General features: G+C 41.9%; 1 protein-coding gene across 1 annotated transcript; it reads left to right on the plus strand.

The window, feature by feature from the left end:
- Positions 1 to 478: 478 nt before the first annotated feature.
- Positions 479 to 8,503, plus strand: WFDC8 (WAP four-disulfide core domain 8). The gene is made up of 5 exons (XM_059133555.1): positions 479 to 608; positions 4,120 to 4,260; positions 4,936 to 5,103; positions 7,255 to 7,395; positions 8,364 to 8,503. The coding sequence occupies exons 1-5, from the start codon at positions 479 to 481 to the stop codon at positions 8,501 to 8,503; spliced, it is 720 nt and encodes a 239-aa protein (XP_058989538.1).
- The last annotated feature ends 5,775 nt before the right edge of the window (positions 8,504 to 14,278 follow it).

A 14,278-nucleotide genomic window follows, 5' to 3' on the forward strand; every position in this document is an offset into this window, starting at 1 on the left:
ACGAGGAATCCTTTTGTTAACCCGAGATTATCCGGGATTTTTTTTTTTGTGCCTGGGGCTCTAAGACCCTGTGACACATGCCCAGGCCCTCCTAAAAATCTCATACCATCAGTTTCTTGTCATCAGTGGAGCAAGAAAAAGGTGTTCACTCATGTCTGGGGTTGCCTTGGGAATGACAGTGGGCAAACCAGCTCTGCAACTATTCCAGACAAATCCCTGTGATCATCTATATGTGACCTCTCATGTAGGAGCAAGACTGGGCGAATGTCCTGCTGGGACACTGTGGAGTCCTGTAGCAGAGTGTGGGGCCACTGGAAGGGGCCTGAGAGTCCTACCCTACTCTCCACGTGACCTCAGACAAACCCCTTATGCACTGTGCATCTTGGTTTCCTCATCTGTGAACTGAGAGAAGTGGTGGGCCATTGTCACAGTTCTCAGCACCTGGTCTGAGTCTCTGTCTCACTTGTGCCTAATCCCCATGCCTCTTCTCATCCCACACAAGCACCTTCCCCTCCACAGTTCTACCTTCTTCTGGATGAATGTAGCACTCCTGCTTCTCTCTCTGTCTTCGGAGGAGACCACTTCATCACCAATCAAGAAAGTCAAAGGTGAGTTCAGAGAAGCTGCAGCCACCCCTCCTTAGGAGGCCTTCCTGGGACTGAGGGTCAGAAAGGAGACAAAGACTTGTGTTGTATGAGGTCACTTCCTCTGTGGCTTTAGAGAACGAGCCCAACTCACTCACCCTGGAAACTTCAGATTCTTCCCTCACTGTTCACTCCAAATTATTTCCCTAGCTTTACCTGATATGTGTATTTTCCAAGTTTAATTTTTTAAAGGTGAGTCATCACTAGGCAGGAGCCCAAGGGCAGAAGTCAGTGAGGAGGTGGTTGCACAAGTGAAGGAGAGAGATGGGGTGATGTCAGGAGCTGACCTGGAAATGGTGGCAAAGAGGGAAAGCCATAGGGCTTGGAGAGAAATGAGGAGGTAGAACTGACTCAAGTCCATGACTGACAGGATGCTAGGGTGAAAGAGAGGGAGGAGTGAATCTCAGGGTTCTCATGAGAGCCTGGGGGTCTGTTGATGCCAAATATAAAGACGGGAGCAGAGTCAAGGAGTCACTGCTAAAGCATAGGAGATTGTAAGTCTGATTTATACATGTGGGCATAGAGGTCTCTTGAGATTCCCAGATATATGTTCCCACGTGGTTGGATATGTGCCTTCAGCTTGGAAGTGAGAAAAGTTCTGGAGGGAGGCATGGTAACCACAGTTAGCTTGGTGGGAATGGATGCAGGAAGTGTGTGTCAGGTAATGACAACAGAGAGCTGAGATATGAACTTTAGGGAGCATCCCCAGTAGCTGTAGAGGAATGCCCAAGGTATGTGCATTCAGGGAGGAATCCATGGAGACAAAGTTAGTAGTTGAGGAGGGCTGACTGGGAGGGAGGAGGATTCCAAAAGACAGCTGAAGCTGACAGTAGGCAAGGAATACAATGGCTAAACCAAAAAAAAGGTTTACATGCCTCAGAAGCCGAAGGGAGAACTGACTGGAGTCTACACTAGTGAGGGGACATTTGTCTTTATAATCCCAAGATTTCTATACCTTTTACCTCTTTGGAGGTGTCCCTATTTGATTTGCTTTACACTCTCTGTGCCCAAACCGAAAACAATAATTTCTAAGCAGCGTATATCATGGTGCCCGACTGCCTGCTTTGGTGTCACTGGAGGCACTTTATTTTTCCTTTTATGACTTTTTAAAACTTTTTTTATTTTTAAAACTTGTTTTCAGTGTTCCAGAATTTATTGTTTATGCACCACACCCAGTGCTCCATGTAATACGTGCCCTCCATAATACCCATCACCAGGCTCACCCAACCTCCCACCCCCCAAATCCTCCAAAACTCGCAGATTGTTTTTCAGAGTCCACAGTCTCTCATGGTTCATCTCTCCCTCCAATTTTCCCCAACTCCCTTCTCCTCTCCATCTCCCTATGTTCCACTGGAGGCACTTTAAAGTGAATTGAATTTAAATTTTAAAGAGAGAAAAAAAATGAAGTCCCTAGGCTTCACTTTCTAGAGATTCTGTTTCAGGCCATGGTCTGTAGTTTCTAAAAGATGCACAGGTGTTTTCAATGTACACTCAAAATTAGGAACCATAACTCTTCTTAGCCTTAGACATCCTTGGAGAGTGTATGAAGCATGGTATGAAGAATAAGAAATAAAGCTGGAAAGTACAAAAAGTCTCAATGGCCACTGTTCAGGACTTCTGGAGTGAATTATGGATTAGAGCTCCTAGACTCACTCCTCATTCACTCTATTTTTCCCATATGACTTCATTTTTTTTAAACCTGGAAGTTAGGAGGGTGATACTGATGATCCATATGGTGTTTCCAATTCTGAACCCTTATAATTCCAAGACTCAGTAGTCTCCAAAAGGATCATGCTTCTCTGGTCAGAAGTCTGGTGTGGTTTCGAAGGATTTTCTGCTCAGGTTCTCAGCAGGCAGCATCCAGAGTTGCATCGAAAAGTGCAGTTCTCATCTGGGACCCAGGATTCTCACTAACACTCACTGGCTGTGGCAGAATCATTTCCATTTCCTTGCACTTGTACCACTGAGGTTGCTTCCAGAGGTCACCTTCAGTCCAGGACACTAAGTTCCTTCTGTCCTCAAAGCTCCTAATAACATGTTGGGTTCCTCTCACACGTGGAATTTATCTTACCTCTTCTCTATTAGTCAGGGGGAAAACTCTTCTTTTTTTTTTTTAACTTTTTATTTTTTATAAACATATGTTTTTATCCCCAGGGGTACAGGTCTGTGAATCACCAGGTTTACACACTTCACAGCACTCACCAAAGCACATACCCTCCCCAATGTCCATAATCCCACCCCCTTCTCCCAACCCCCCTCCCCCCAGCAACCCTCGTTTGTTTTGTGAGATTAAGAGTCACTTATGAACTCTTCTTTTTAAGGTCTCAACAACTTAGATGTGGCTCAGTCAGATAATTTCTATATTTTAAGGTCAATTAACTTGGGACTCTAATTCCATCTATGAAATCCCTCATAGCCCACCTAAATTCAAGTGTGATTCATAACCAGAGGACAGACAACTTGGGGAGGCAACTTTAGAATTCTACTTCCCACAAGCTCAGCAATTAGTAAGCGATGTCAAGCCTTAAAAAGGAGGAAGAAAACCCATATCTGCCAAGCTCTTCCCATGTGGCAGGCACTGTGATGAATGCATTGTAAGCATCATCCCCCTTAATTCTTAGAAGCAGGTTGTAAGGTAGAGATTGTAATTCTCATTTTATAGATGGGAAATGTTGGACTCAGGAGGAAAACTTTTTTCCCCCCCAAGATTACTTACCTAGTCGTGTTGGAGTCAGGCTCCAAACCAGGTGTGATACACTGCTCCTCCCATTGCCCATTTCTGTTCCCTTTAAGGGTAACTGAGTAGGTATATAGTGGAACTCAGGTTGGTCTTTTTTTTTTTTAAGATTTTATTTATTTATTTGACAGAGATCACAAGTAGGCAGAGAGGCAGGCAGAGAGAGTGGAGGAAGCAGTCTCTCTGCTGAGCAGAGAGCCTGATGTGGGGTTCCATCCCAAGACCCTGGGATCATGATCCAAGCTGAAGGCAGAGACTTTAACCCACTGAGCCACCCAGGTGCCCCCAGGCTGGTCTTGATTTCACAAGGAGTCAGGGACCCAAGTCAGGAATCAGGACTCCTATACTCCTATTTCCATGGTATTCCTACCCCTTCTTACTAATTAATTTCCCCTATCAACTAAGACTCTGGAGGCAAAGGAATTGGGCAATAACATATTAAGTTTCAAGAGGAGAGAGAAGCTCCTAGACTTAAGGAAAGGCTCTTGGTTCCTATCTAGTTCCCTGCCATGAAATCTGAGATGCTTCCCCTTCAGTTGACCTAAGCACAGATTCCTGATTCAGATCAATCAAAATGAACTATGAGTGGTGGGAGGAAGACCCAAATTTAAGCAGAGCTACTGAGGATGGAAGGTAGAAGAGATGGCTGATAGAATGTCACTATTCACCTTTGCCATGGGAGGAGAACTGAAACTCTCAAAGGATGTGAATTTGAATTTGGATGTTGCTTTCTTGTAGAGAAAGCAGGAGTGTGCACCCGAGAAAGGGTCCTCTGTGAGACTTATGTTCCAGACCTCTGCACAACTGATTGGGATTGCCTAAAACAAATGAAGTGTTGTTCATTTGCCTGTGGGAAAAAGTGCATGGATCCATTCCAAGGTAATAGCCCCCAAGCTGAGGACACAGGTATCTTTTGAGTTGTCTTACTTCCTGCTCCATCCAGAGCTTGTCGAATGATTCCCTTGGATGGTAGGACAAGAAGTCAGGGTTCATGCTTTTCTTGTTCTTGAATCAGATTCCCAACCCTCAAGTACAAACAATGAGTCCAGGCATGAGGGATGTCAACTGGAAAATATTGATGACAGTCTTCTTTGATCCAACACTCAAACACTCACACACAATTAATACTTGTTTCATGTTCACTAAGTGTCAAGAGACTATTGTTGGCACATGGTAAATATAAACCTCAGTCAGCTTTGATGTGGGCTTGGTTTCGGACTCTGGCTTTCAAAGAGGTTTTCTGGTGGCTCAAAGTAAAGAGTATCTCATAATAGGAAATTCTGTTATATATATAAATGAATGGGTCAGACCACAATAATGCCTTAGGCACTTTGGATACAGTCACTGAACAAATCTTGTCCTCCCAGAGCTCAAGGACTTAGAGAACAAAGATCAGTTCCATATTTGTAGGAGAGCTAGGTTAGAGCTTTTATTTACAGTGGCTCTCTCTATGACTTGTATGGTCATACTAAGAACTGCATAAAAGCTGAGAGCCTGACCCCTTCTCTTTTTTCCTACCCTTTATGTTCTTCCCTCTCTGCATCCCACCTTCAGAACCCTGCATGCTACCCCCAGAAGAAGGAGAGTGTGACGTTAGTGTCTATCGCTGGTATTTTGACTTTAAACTTCAGTCCTGTGAACCGTTTATCTATGGAGGCTGCTTCGGGAATGCCAACAACTTCCTCAGCATCACAGCCTGCCAAATGGCTTGCTCACCACCTGGTAAGATTTATATCCCGGCAATCCGAGGGATTAGTATATGCTCAGGCTTTAAGGTTAAACTGCCTTGGTTCAATTCTACTCTATCATTCCCTGAGTGGGTGGTCTTAGGTCAGTTGCCTGTTTCCCTTAGCTTCAGTATTCTTGTCTATAAAAGGGGGATAGTAATAGTATTTACCTAATAGAGTTGTTGTGTCAGAAAAATGACATAGTGCACTTATCTATTGAGTAGTACCTGAGTCCTCACCCAAGAATGAAGCATAAACAGGTCAGGTCTGGAATCACATGAAGTCCGAGTAGAGTAGAGAGTAACTGAAGAATAGGATGAAGTAAAGGTGAGGGCTGTGGATTAATTCCTACTATAATGACAAGCACCAATAATATTGGGAGATAGTATCTTACAGAGGTAGGTGCCAGATAACCCAGATAAAAATCCTCCTTTTCCCACTTATTGCAATTTTCTTCACCTCTCTGAGTTTCAGTTCTCTCCTCTGTAACACTGAAATAACAGAAAAACATCTTTGAGTTTTTGGTGGATTATGTATAATCGGGACACAAGGATTTGACATAGGGGTTGTTAAGTAGTGTGGGCTTGCTTAATGGTAGCACCCTAGGTGGTAACCATTGATGTTCAAATGCAGCACCCTGTGACTTACAAGGCAGCATTACAACTTTGATGTCAAATTCTAAGAAGCAGGCTGAATAGTATATCATCTCTTCCATTATACAGACAAGGAAACAGAGTCAAATACATAAAGTTAGTTGCTCAAGGATTCACAGTGGGTCAGGAGTAGAACTGGAATTTTAATTCTGTAATTCCAGTGATCCTGAATGGCAAAGACATTATTGTGGTCTGACCCACTGTAGAAGGCTTTAAGAAATCATGGCACTATGCATTAGACCTTGGCTCACTCTCAGAAGCAGTAGGAAGAAGAAACCAGGGAAATGAACTTGGGTGGGATTGGGGGAAATTTATGTTTGGGTTAAGAAAGAACCTAGGGGTGGGCACCTGGGTGGCTCAGTGGGTTGGGCCGCTGCCTTTGGCTCGGGTCATGATCTCAGGGTGGGATGGAGTCCCGCATCGGGCTCTCTGCTCAGCAGGCAGCCTGCTTCCTCCTCTCTCTCTCTGCCTACTTGTAACCTCTCTTTGTCAAATAAATAAATAAAATCTTAAAAAAAAAAAAAGAAAGAAAGAACCTAGGGGTGCCTGGGTGGCTCAGTAGGTTAAGCCTCTGCTTTTGGCTTGGGTCATGATCTCAGGGTCCTGGGATTGAGTCCCACATCGGGCTCTCTGCTGGGTGGGGAGCCTGCTTCCTCCTCTCTCTCTCTCTCTCTCTGCCTGCCTCTCTGCATCCTTGTGATCTCTTTCTGTCAAATAAATAAATAAATAATCTTAAAAGAAAGAAAGAAAGAACCTAACCATAGCTCTGGGAGTCAAATTCACCACACTCTGTCAGAATCCAACTTGAGAAAGAAGGAGAAGAGAGAAGAAGGAGGAGAGAAGGAATAAAATAAGGAAAAAACCTTCCTGTCCTCATAGAATTTGTAATCAGATAATGACGAGGAAACATGCACAAAATGTGAAAATATTGATTTTAACACCATCTATGTCCTAGTGACCCACATTTGTAGCTCTATTCTGAATTTGACTCCCAAACTCCAACTGCATACTCTACTCCTTCATCTCAATCTCACAAACACCTCACACTTCACTTGTCTAAAACAGAGGTGCTCATCCATCTCAAACTTGCTCTGTCCACAGCTCTCCCTCTCTTGGTTGATATGAACTTCTAAATCATCCTTGATGAATCGGCATCAACATTCTCAATCCACACTGATGGAGTTAGGAAATCATTTTAGATATACCTTAAAAATAGATCCATAATCTGAACATGACTTACTATGTCTTCAGCTGCCGCACCAATCCAGGTAGCTCTCTTCTCACCTGGAGCTTCAAAGAGCAACCCTAACTATATTTCTCCTACAATCCATGAGAAGCTGAGGCATTCCATTCTGCCATAGCCTACCAGAGGTAGTCACAGGAGAGTGAACCAAGTCACAGAAAGAGATACTAATTTTAAAGGGAGGGAAAGGTGTTTGAAGAGTGTGAGAAGGGGTGGGGTTTGAGAGAACTCACATCTACTCTTGTTTTAGCCAAGAATGGACAGTGCCCACTCTTCCCTTTCAAGGACCGTATGGAGTGTCCAGCTTCATGTAAGAGTGACTTCGATTGCCCCAAAACTACCAAATGTTGTGAATCCATGTGTGGCTTTGTTTGTACCAAGGCCTGGACAGGTGAGAACTAGGGATATACCTCCCAACATCTCTAGGGCATATGCTAAGGATGCTTTGTTGTTCCATTGAATAAGGATGCCCCTTTGGTTGAACTTAGATATCTCTAGGGAATTTTTCTTTCTTTAATGACCTATCACTGCTCTCATGTTGTCATCTTAATTTCAGGAAACTATTATGCTAGTCTTCAAAGCCAACCATGCATAGTATCACTCCCTATTTTTTCCCCATGAGAACTTATTTATTCTGAGTCTCATTCTTCACTGATTGACAGGTGACAATATCCACTTACTCAAACAAACAAAAAAAGATAACCATTAGGTACATTCCTAATAAACCCTTTGTCTACACAGAACTTCACATGAAGTGCATATTCACATCTTGTAAGGTATGCTAGGGAAAAGATGGGTAGCAAACTGCTATTGGGACAGAAGTGAACTCTGTAGCCTCTGAGACTAGTGTTCATTTCCTTACTTAATATTGAGATAGTATGGTCTTGTCTGAGGGATTCTTAGTGTTTGGTGCTGCATACAGCATGGTATAGTGAAAGGAAACCAAGGCCTTTCAACTGACTTCAACACTTCCACTTGTTTTCTCTATGGCCATACACTACTCACTTGCCCCTACACTAACCTCAAGTTCTGCAACATATAAAACAAAGAAGTTCTGGGTGCTCTCTAATACTCCTTCTACCTCTGGTAATTTGGGATTAGATAACCCAAATCCATTACTTCTCTGGGGGGCAGCAGGAATCCTATCAGATTGTCTATGTCAGAGATGGCAAGCCTTTTTCATAAACCTCAAATTATTGGCCACTGGAAGTTGACACTTTAGCCTTCTGCACTCTATTTTTATTCTAGGGGGAAGGGTAAGAGGTTTAGTCAGAAGAAACTCCTGTTTAGAGTTTTCCAAGTTTCCCCAAACTATGATCAAGTATTTCAAGTTCAAATGTCTTATTTTATCCCATAAAGTCAAACCAGGTTTCTGCCCGCACAAGCCCATGGTGTGTTCCAAGATTGATAGACCCAAGTGTCTTCAGGATTATGATTGCCCAGTGTCACAGAAGTGCTGTTCACATTGTGGACTGAAGTGCCTGGAACCTCAAGAATGAATAGTAAGTGGAAAATATTATCATTGATGTAATTAATTATGAGTAGGATAATAAAAACTATCAATTTTATCTTCTATCCAACTGCTTTCCCAAATTGACTTATGAAATATAACACTATTTACTGGGGTTACTTTGATTGTATATATAATCTTATCATCTGAAAATGATGGAAAAGTTTGACTCTGCTTTATTCCAATTTTGTGACTTAGTTTCCTCACCTTTTTATATCTAGAGCCTCTGAAATTATGTTGAAAATAAAAGCAATGACATCTATCCTTGTCTGGTTCCTTATTTTAAAGTTGACGTCTCACCAGAGAATCTAGTAGTGCACAAATGGTACCTAATCAGGCCAAATTTTAAAGTGCTGTAACTGAGCCACAGACTAAACTGGGTGCTCTAATGGGCTAGCGTGATTGAGGCAGAAAAGAGAGTAAGTGATCTAGAAGACAAGTGGATGGAAAGAAAGGAAGTTGAGGAAAAGAGAGTAAAACAACTAATAGCCTATAAAAAGAAGTTTTAAGAAAGCAGTGATGCCATGAAATGTACCAAGGCCAGAATTATTGTGGTGCCTGAGGGTGAAGGGGCGGGGGGGCAGAAAGTATATCTCATAGCTGAGGACATCTCTAATCTGGGGAAGGAAACAAGTATTCATGTCCAAGAAGTAGAGAGAACTCTTCCCAAATCAATGAAAATACATCAACACCCTGACATATAATAGTAAGACTTGCAAAATTCAGAGACAAAGACTCAAAACAAGGAGCTCCTAACCTATGGAGGAAGGAACATTAGACCAACATCAGACCTAGCCACAGAAACCTGGCATGCCCTATGACCCAGCAATTGCACTATTGGGTATTTACCCTAAAGATACAAATGTAGTGATCCAAAGGGACACATGCACCCGAATGTTTATAGCAGCAATGTCCACAATAGCCAAACTATGGAAAGAACCTAGATGTCCATCAACAGATGAATGGATCAAGAAGATGTGGTATATATACACAATGGAATACTATGCAGCCATCAAAAGAAATGAAATCTTGCCATTTGCAACAACATGGATGGAACTAGAGCGTATCATGCTTAGCGAAATAAGTCAAGCAGAGAAAGACAACTATCATATGATCTCCCTGATATGAGGAAGTGGTGATGCAACATGGAGGCTTAAGTGGGTAGAAGAAGAATAAATGAAACAAGATGGGATTGGGAGGGAGACAAACCATAAGTGACTCTTAATCTCACAAAACAAACTGAGGGTTGCTGGGGGGAGGGGGTTTGGGAGAAGGGGTTGGGATTATGGACATTGGGGAGGGCATGTGATTTGGTGAGTGCTGTGAAGTGTGTAAACCTGGTGATTCACAGACCTGTACCCCTGGGGATAAAAATATATGTTTATAAAAAATAAAAAAAGTATAAAAATATATATATAAAAAAAAAAAAAAAAAAAAGAAACCTGGCATGCCAGAAAGGGATGGCATGATATATTCAGGGTACATGTAGCCATGAATACTTTATCCAGCAAGGCTGTCTTTCAGAATGGAAGGAGAGAAAAAGAGCTTCCAGAACAGACAGAAACAGAAAGAATATGCGACCACCAAGCCAGCACTGCAACATATATTAAATGGGAACTTGAAAGAGAAGAGAGAGCCAAAGAGTGAGATAGACCAGAAAGAAATAGAGACAATCAAAGAAACAGGGACTTTAGGGGCAATACAATGCACTAAATTCATATCTTTTAACAGTTGCTCTGAATGTAAATGAGCTAAATAGTACAGTCAAAAAACACAGAGTATCAGATTGCATAAAAAAGGAAGCCCAATCCATATGTTGTCTACAAGAGACTCATTTTAGACTAAAAGACACCTCCAGACTGAAAGTGAGGGAGTGGAGAACAGCTTTCCATGTAATGGACCTCAAAAGAAAGCTGGGGTAACAATCCTCATATCAGACAAATTAGATTTTTAAACCAAAGACTGTAGTAAGGGGTGAAAAGGGATACTATATCATACTTAAAGGATCTATCCAAGAAGAAGACCTACCAATTGTAAACATTTATGCTCCCAACATGGGAGCAACCAATTATATAAACCAATTAATTACCAAAGAAAAGAAACACATTGATGATAATAACATACATTGGTAGGTGGGGACTTGAACACCCCACTCACAGCAATAGGCAGATCATCTAAACAGAAGATCAACAAAGAAACAAGGGTTTTGAATGACACACTGGACCAGATGGACTTCACAGATATACACAGAACATTCCATCCTAAAAGAAAAGAATACTCGTTCTTCTTGAGTGCATGTGGAACTTTCTCCAAAACAGATCACATTCTGGGTCACGAATCAGGGCTCAACCAACACCAAAATGTTGGGGTTATTCCCTGCATATTTTCAGACCACAGTGCTTTGAAACTTGAACTCAATCACAAAAGGAACTTTGGAAGGAACTTAAACACTTGGAGGTGAAAGATCATCCTACGGAAGAATGAATGGGTCAAACAGAATTGATGAGAATGAAAACACATCTGTTCAAAGCCTTTGGGATACAGCAAAGGTGGTCCAAAGAGGGAAGTACATTGCAATACAAGCCTATCTCAAAAAAGTACAAAAATCTCAAATACACAAGCTAAATTTATACCTAACAGTTGAAAAGAGAACAGCAAATAAAGCCTAAACCAAGCAGGAGAAGAGAAATAATAAAGATTAGAGCAGAAACCAATGTAATGGAAACCAGAAGAACAGTAAACAGATCAACAAAACTAGGAGCTGGTTCATTGAAAGAATTAATAAGATCAATAAACCTCTAGCTACATATATCCGAGAAAGAGAGAGAGAGAGAGAGCCCAAATTAATAAACTAGGAATGAAAGGGGAGAGATCATAACCAACAGCAAAGAAATACAGACAAATTTAAGAACATACTTTGGCAACTACATGCCAACAAATTAGGCAATCTGGAAGAAATGGATGCATTCCTGGAAACTTATAACAACCAAAACTGAAACAGAAAGAAATAGATAGTCTGAACAGACCAACACCCAACAAAGAAATTGAAGCAGTAATCAAAAACCTCCCAGTGGCACCTGGGTAGCTCAATCAGCTAAGCTTCTGCCTTCAACTTAAGTCATGACCAATGGCAGCAATGGCCACAGTCACCAAACTGTGGAAAGAACCAAGTTGCTCTTCAACAGACAAATGGATAAGGAAGATGTGGTCCATATACACTATGGAGAATTATGCCTCCATCAGAAAGGATGAATACCCAACTTTTGTAGCAACATGGGCTGGGCTGGAAGAGATTATGCTGAATGAAATAAGTCAAGCAGAGAGAGTCAATTATCATATGGTTTCACTTATTTGTGGAGCATCACAAATAATAAGGAGGACATGGGGGAAATGGAGAGGAGAAGGGATATGAGGGGAAATTGGAAGGGGAGATGAACCACGAGAGGCTATGGACTCTAAAAAACAATCTGAGGGGTTTAAAGGGGTGGGAGGTGGGAGGTTGGGGGAGCCGGGTGGTGGGTATTATGGAGGGCACATATGGCATGGAGCACTGGGTGTAGTGCATAAACGATGAATTCTGTTATGCTGAAAAGAAATTAATTTAAAAAAAAGAGAGAGAGAACCATAAAGAAAATATATTTACAGTACTACACTGTTAAAAAAAAAAAAAAAAAAGAAATGGAAGGAAAAGTTCCAGACTTGTTCGATGAACACTACCGCTTCCCAAAACCAGACAAAGATCCCATCAAAAAGGAGAATTCTAGACCAGTATTCCTGATGAACTTGGATGCCAAAAGACTCACTAAAATACTAACCAACAGGCTTCAATTGGTGTATTTAAAGGATTTTTTTTTAAGATTTTATTTATTTATTTGACAGACAGAGATCACAAGTAGGCAGAGAGGCAGGCAGAGAGAGAGGAATGGAAGCAGGCTCCCTGCTGAGCAGAGACCCCGATGTGGGGCTCGATCCCGGGACCCTGAGACCATGACCCGAGCCGAAGGCAGAGGCCTAACCCACTGAGCCACCCAGATGCCCCTATTTAAAGGATTATTCACCGTCTTGTTAATGTTAGCCATTCTAACTGGTGTAAGGTGGTATCAGTGTGGTTTTGATTTGAATCTCCCTGATAGCTAATGACGATGAATATTTTTTCATGTGTCTAAATGAGTGTTGGAGAGGATGTGGAGAAAGGGGAACCCTCTTACACTGTTGGTGGGAATGCAAATGTGGTGCAGCCATGTTGGAAACCATGTGGAGATTCCTGAAGAAATTAAAAATAGAGCTACCCTATGACCCTGCAATTGTACTACTGGGTATTTACCCCAAAGATACAGATGTAATGAAAAGAAAGGCCATATGTACCCCAATGTTCATAGCACAATGGCCACAGTTGCCAAACTGTGGAAAGAACCAAGATGCCCTTCAACGGATGAATGGATGAAGAAGATATGGTCCATATATACAACGGAATATTAAGCCTCCATCAGAAATGATGAATACCTAACTTTTTTATCAACATGGACAGGCCTGGAGATTAGGCTAAGTGAAATAAGTCAAGCAGGGAGAGTTAATTATCATATGGTTTCACTTACTTGTGGAGCATAAGGAGTAACATGGAGGATAGTAGGAGAAGGAAAGGAAAAGTGAATTGGGGGAAATCAGAGGGGGAGACAAACCATGAGGGAGTGTGCTCTGAGAAATAAGCAGCATTCTGGAGGGGACGGAGGTAGGGGGTTAGGTGAGCCTGGTGGTGAGTATTATGGAAGGCACATATTGCATGGAGCACTGGGTGTGGTGCATAAACAATGAATCTTGAAACACTGAAAAAATAAGATTAAATTAAAAGAAAAAGAAATTGGGTGAGCAAAGGGCCAAAAATGCCATTTATCCTAGGCCCCAAAGGCATAAATTTCATCTCACTTGCTTGGAAAGTGAGATCCAAGGGTGAGGCTGGAAATTAGGCAAGACAGAAGAGATAGAAGAACCAGAAATTCTGAGTTTTCATTTACACTCAAGAAAACTAAGAGAAGAATTCAGTCTTATTGGTGGGCCCTGGGAACCATTTGGGCATTTATAGACTCTGGGGGATCTTTAGACATATATAGACACTATATATGTCTATATATAGACTATAGACATCACCTTCATCTCCTTTTATGCACTGTTCCTCGCTACCTTCAACTCCATAGTAAGATATTATAACCATACTAATATCACAATATTCCATAGTGACCTCTGACAAGTATACTGACACTCCATTCTCTTTTACCTTTATCTTTAACACTCACTCACTTGGTGACATTGAGTCAGCATCTGCACTCTTCTGGGCCTTATGACCCCATATGTATGATGAGGAAATGGGACTTGCACCCTCAGAGTCCTTCCACCCACGGATCAGCTTTGTGTTCTCTCCTGGACTGAGTTTGGGAAGGACACAGAATAAGTGGAAAAGCACCACTCATGACTTCTTGGTTGTTTATTAGAAATGTATTCCCTGGTCCCATTATGGGGTTCACCTGGCTCCTGACTGGTGGGGTGGGAATTTGTAATGTAAATACCTGATATTCAACTTTTTCACTGCAATGTAAATGCCTGACATTGACATTAAGCTTTTGAGTGCTGAGGCATCCATTTCAAACACATCCATCTCAAATAGATACACTCCCTGCTATATAACACAGACACTAACAACGCAATTAGGATAAGGAAACAGCTGCCCTCACCAATGAAGTTCTCCTTTTAGAAAGGCCTCGAGCAACCC

The sequence above is a fragment of the Mustela lutreola genome, chromosome 9 (genome assembly GCF_030435805.1).
Source record: "Mustela lutreola isolate mMusLut2 chromosome 9, mMusLut2.pri, whole genome shotgun sequence".
NCBI classification, from domain to species: Eukaryota; Metazoa; Chordata; class Mammalia; order Carnivora; family Mustelidae; genus Mustela; species Mustela lutreola.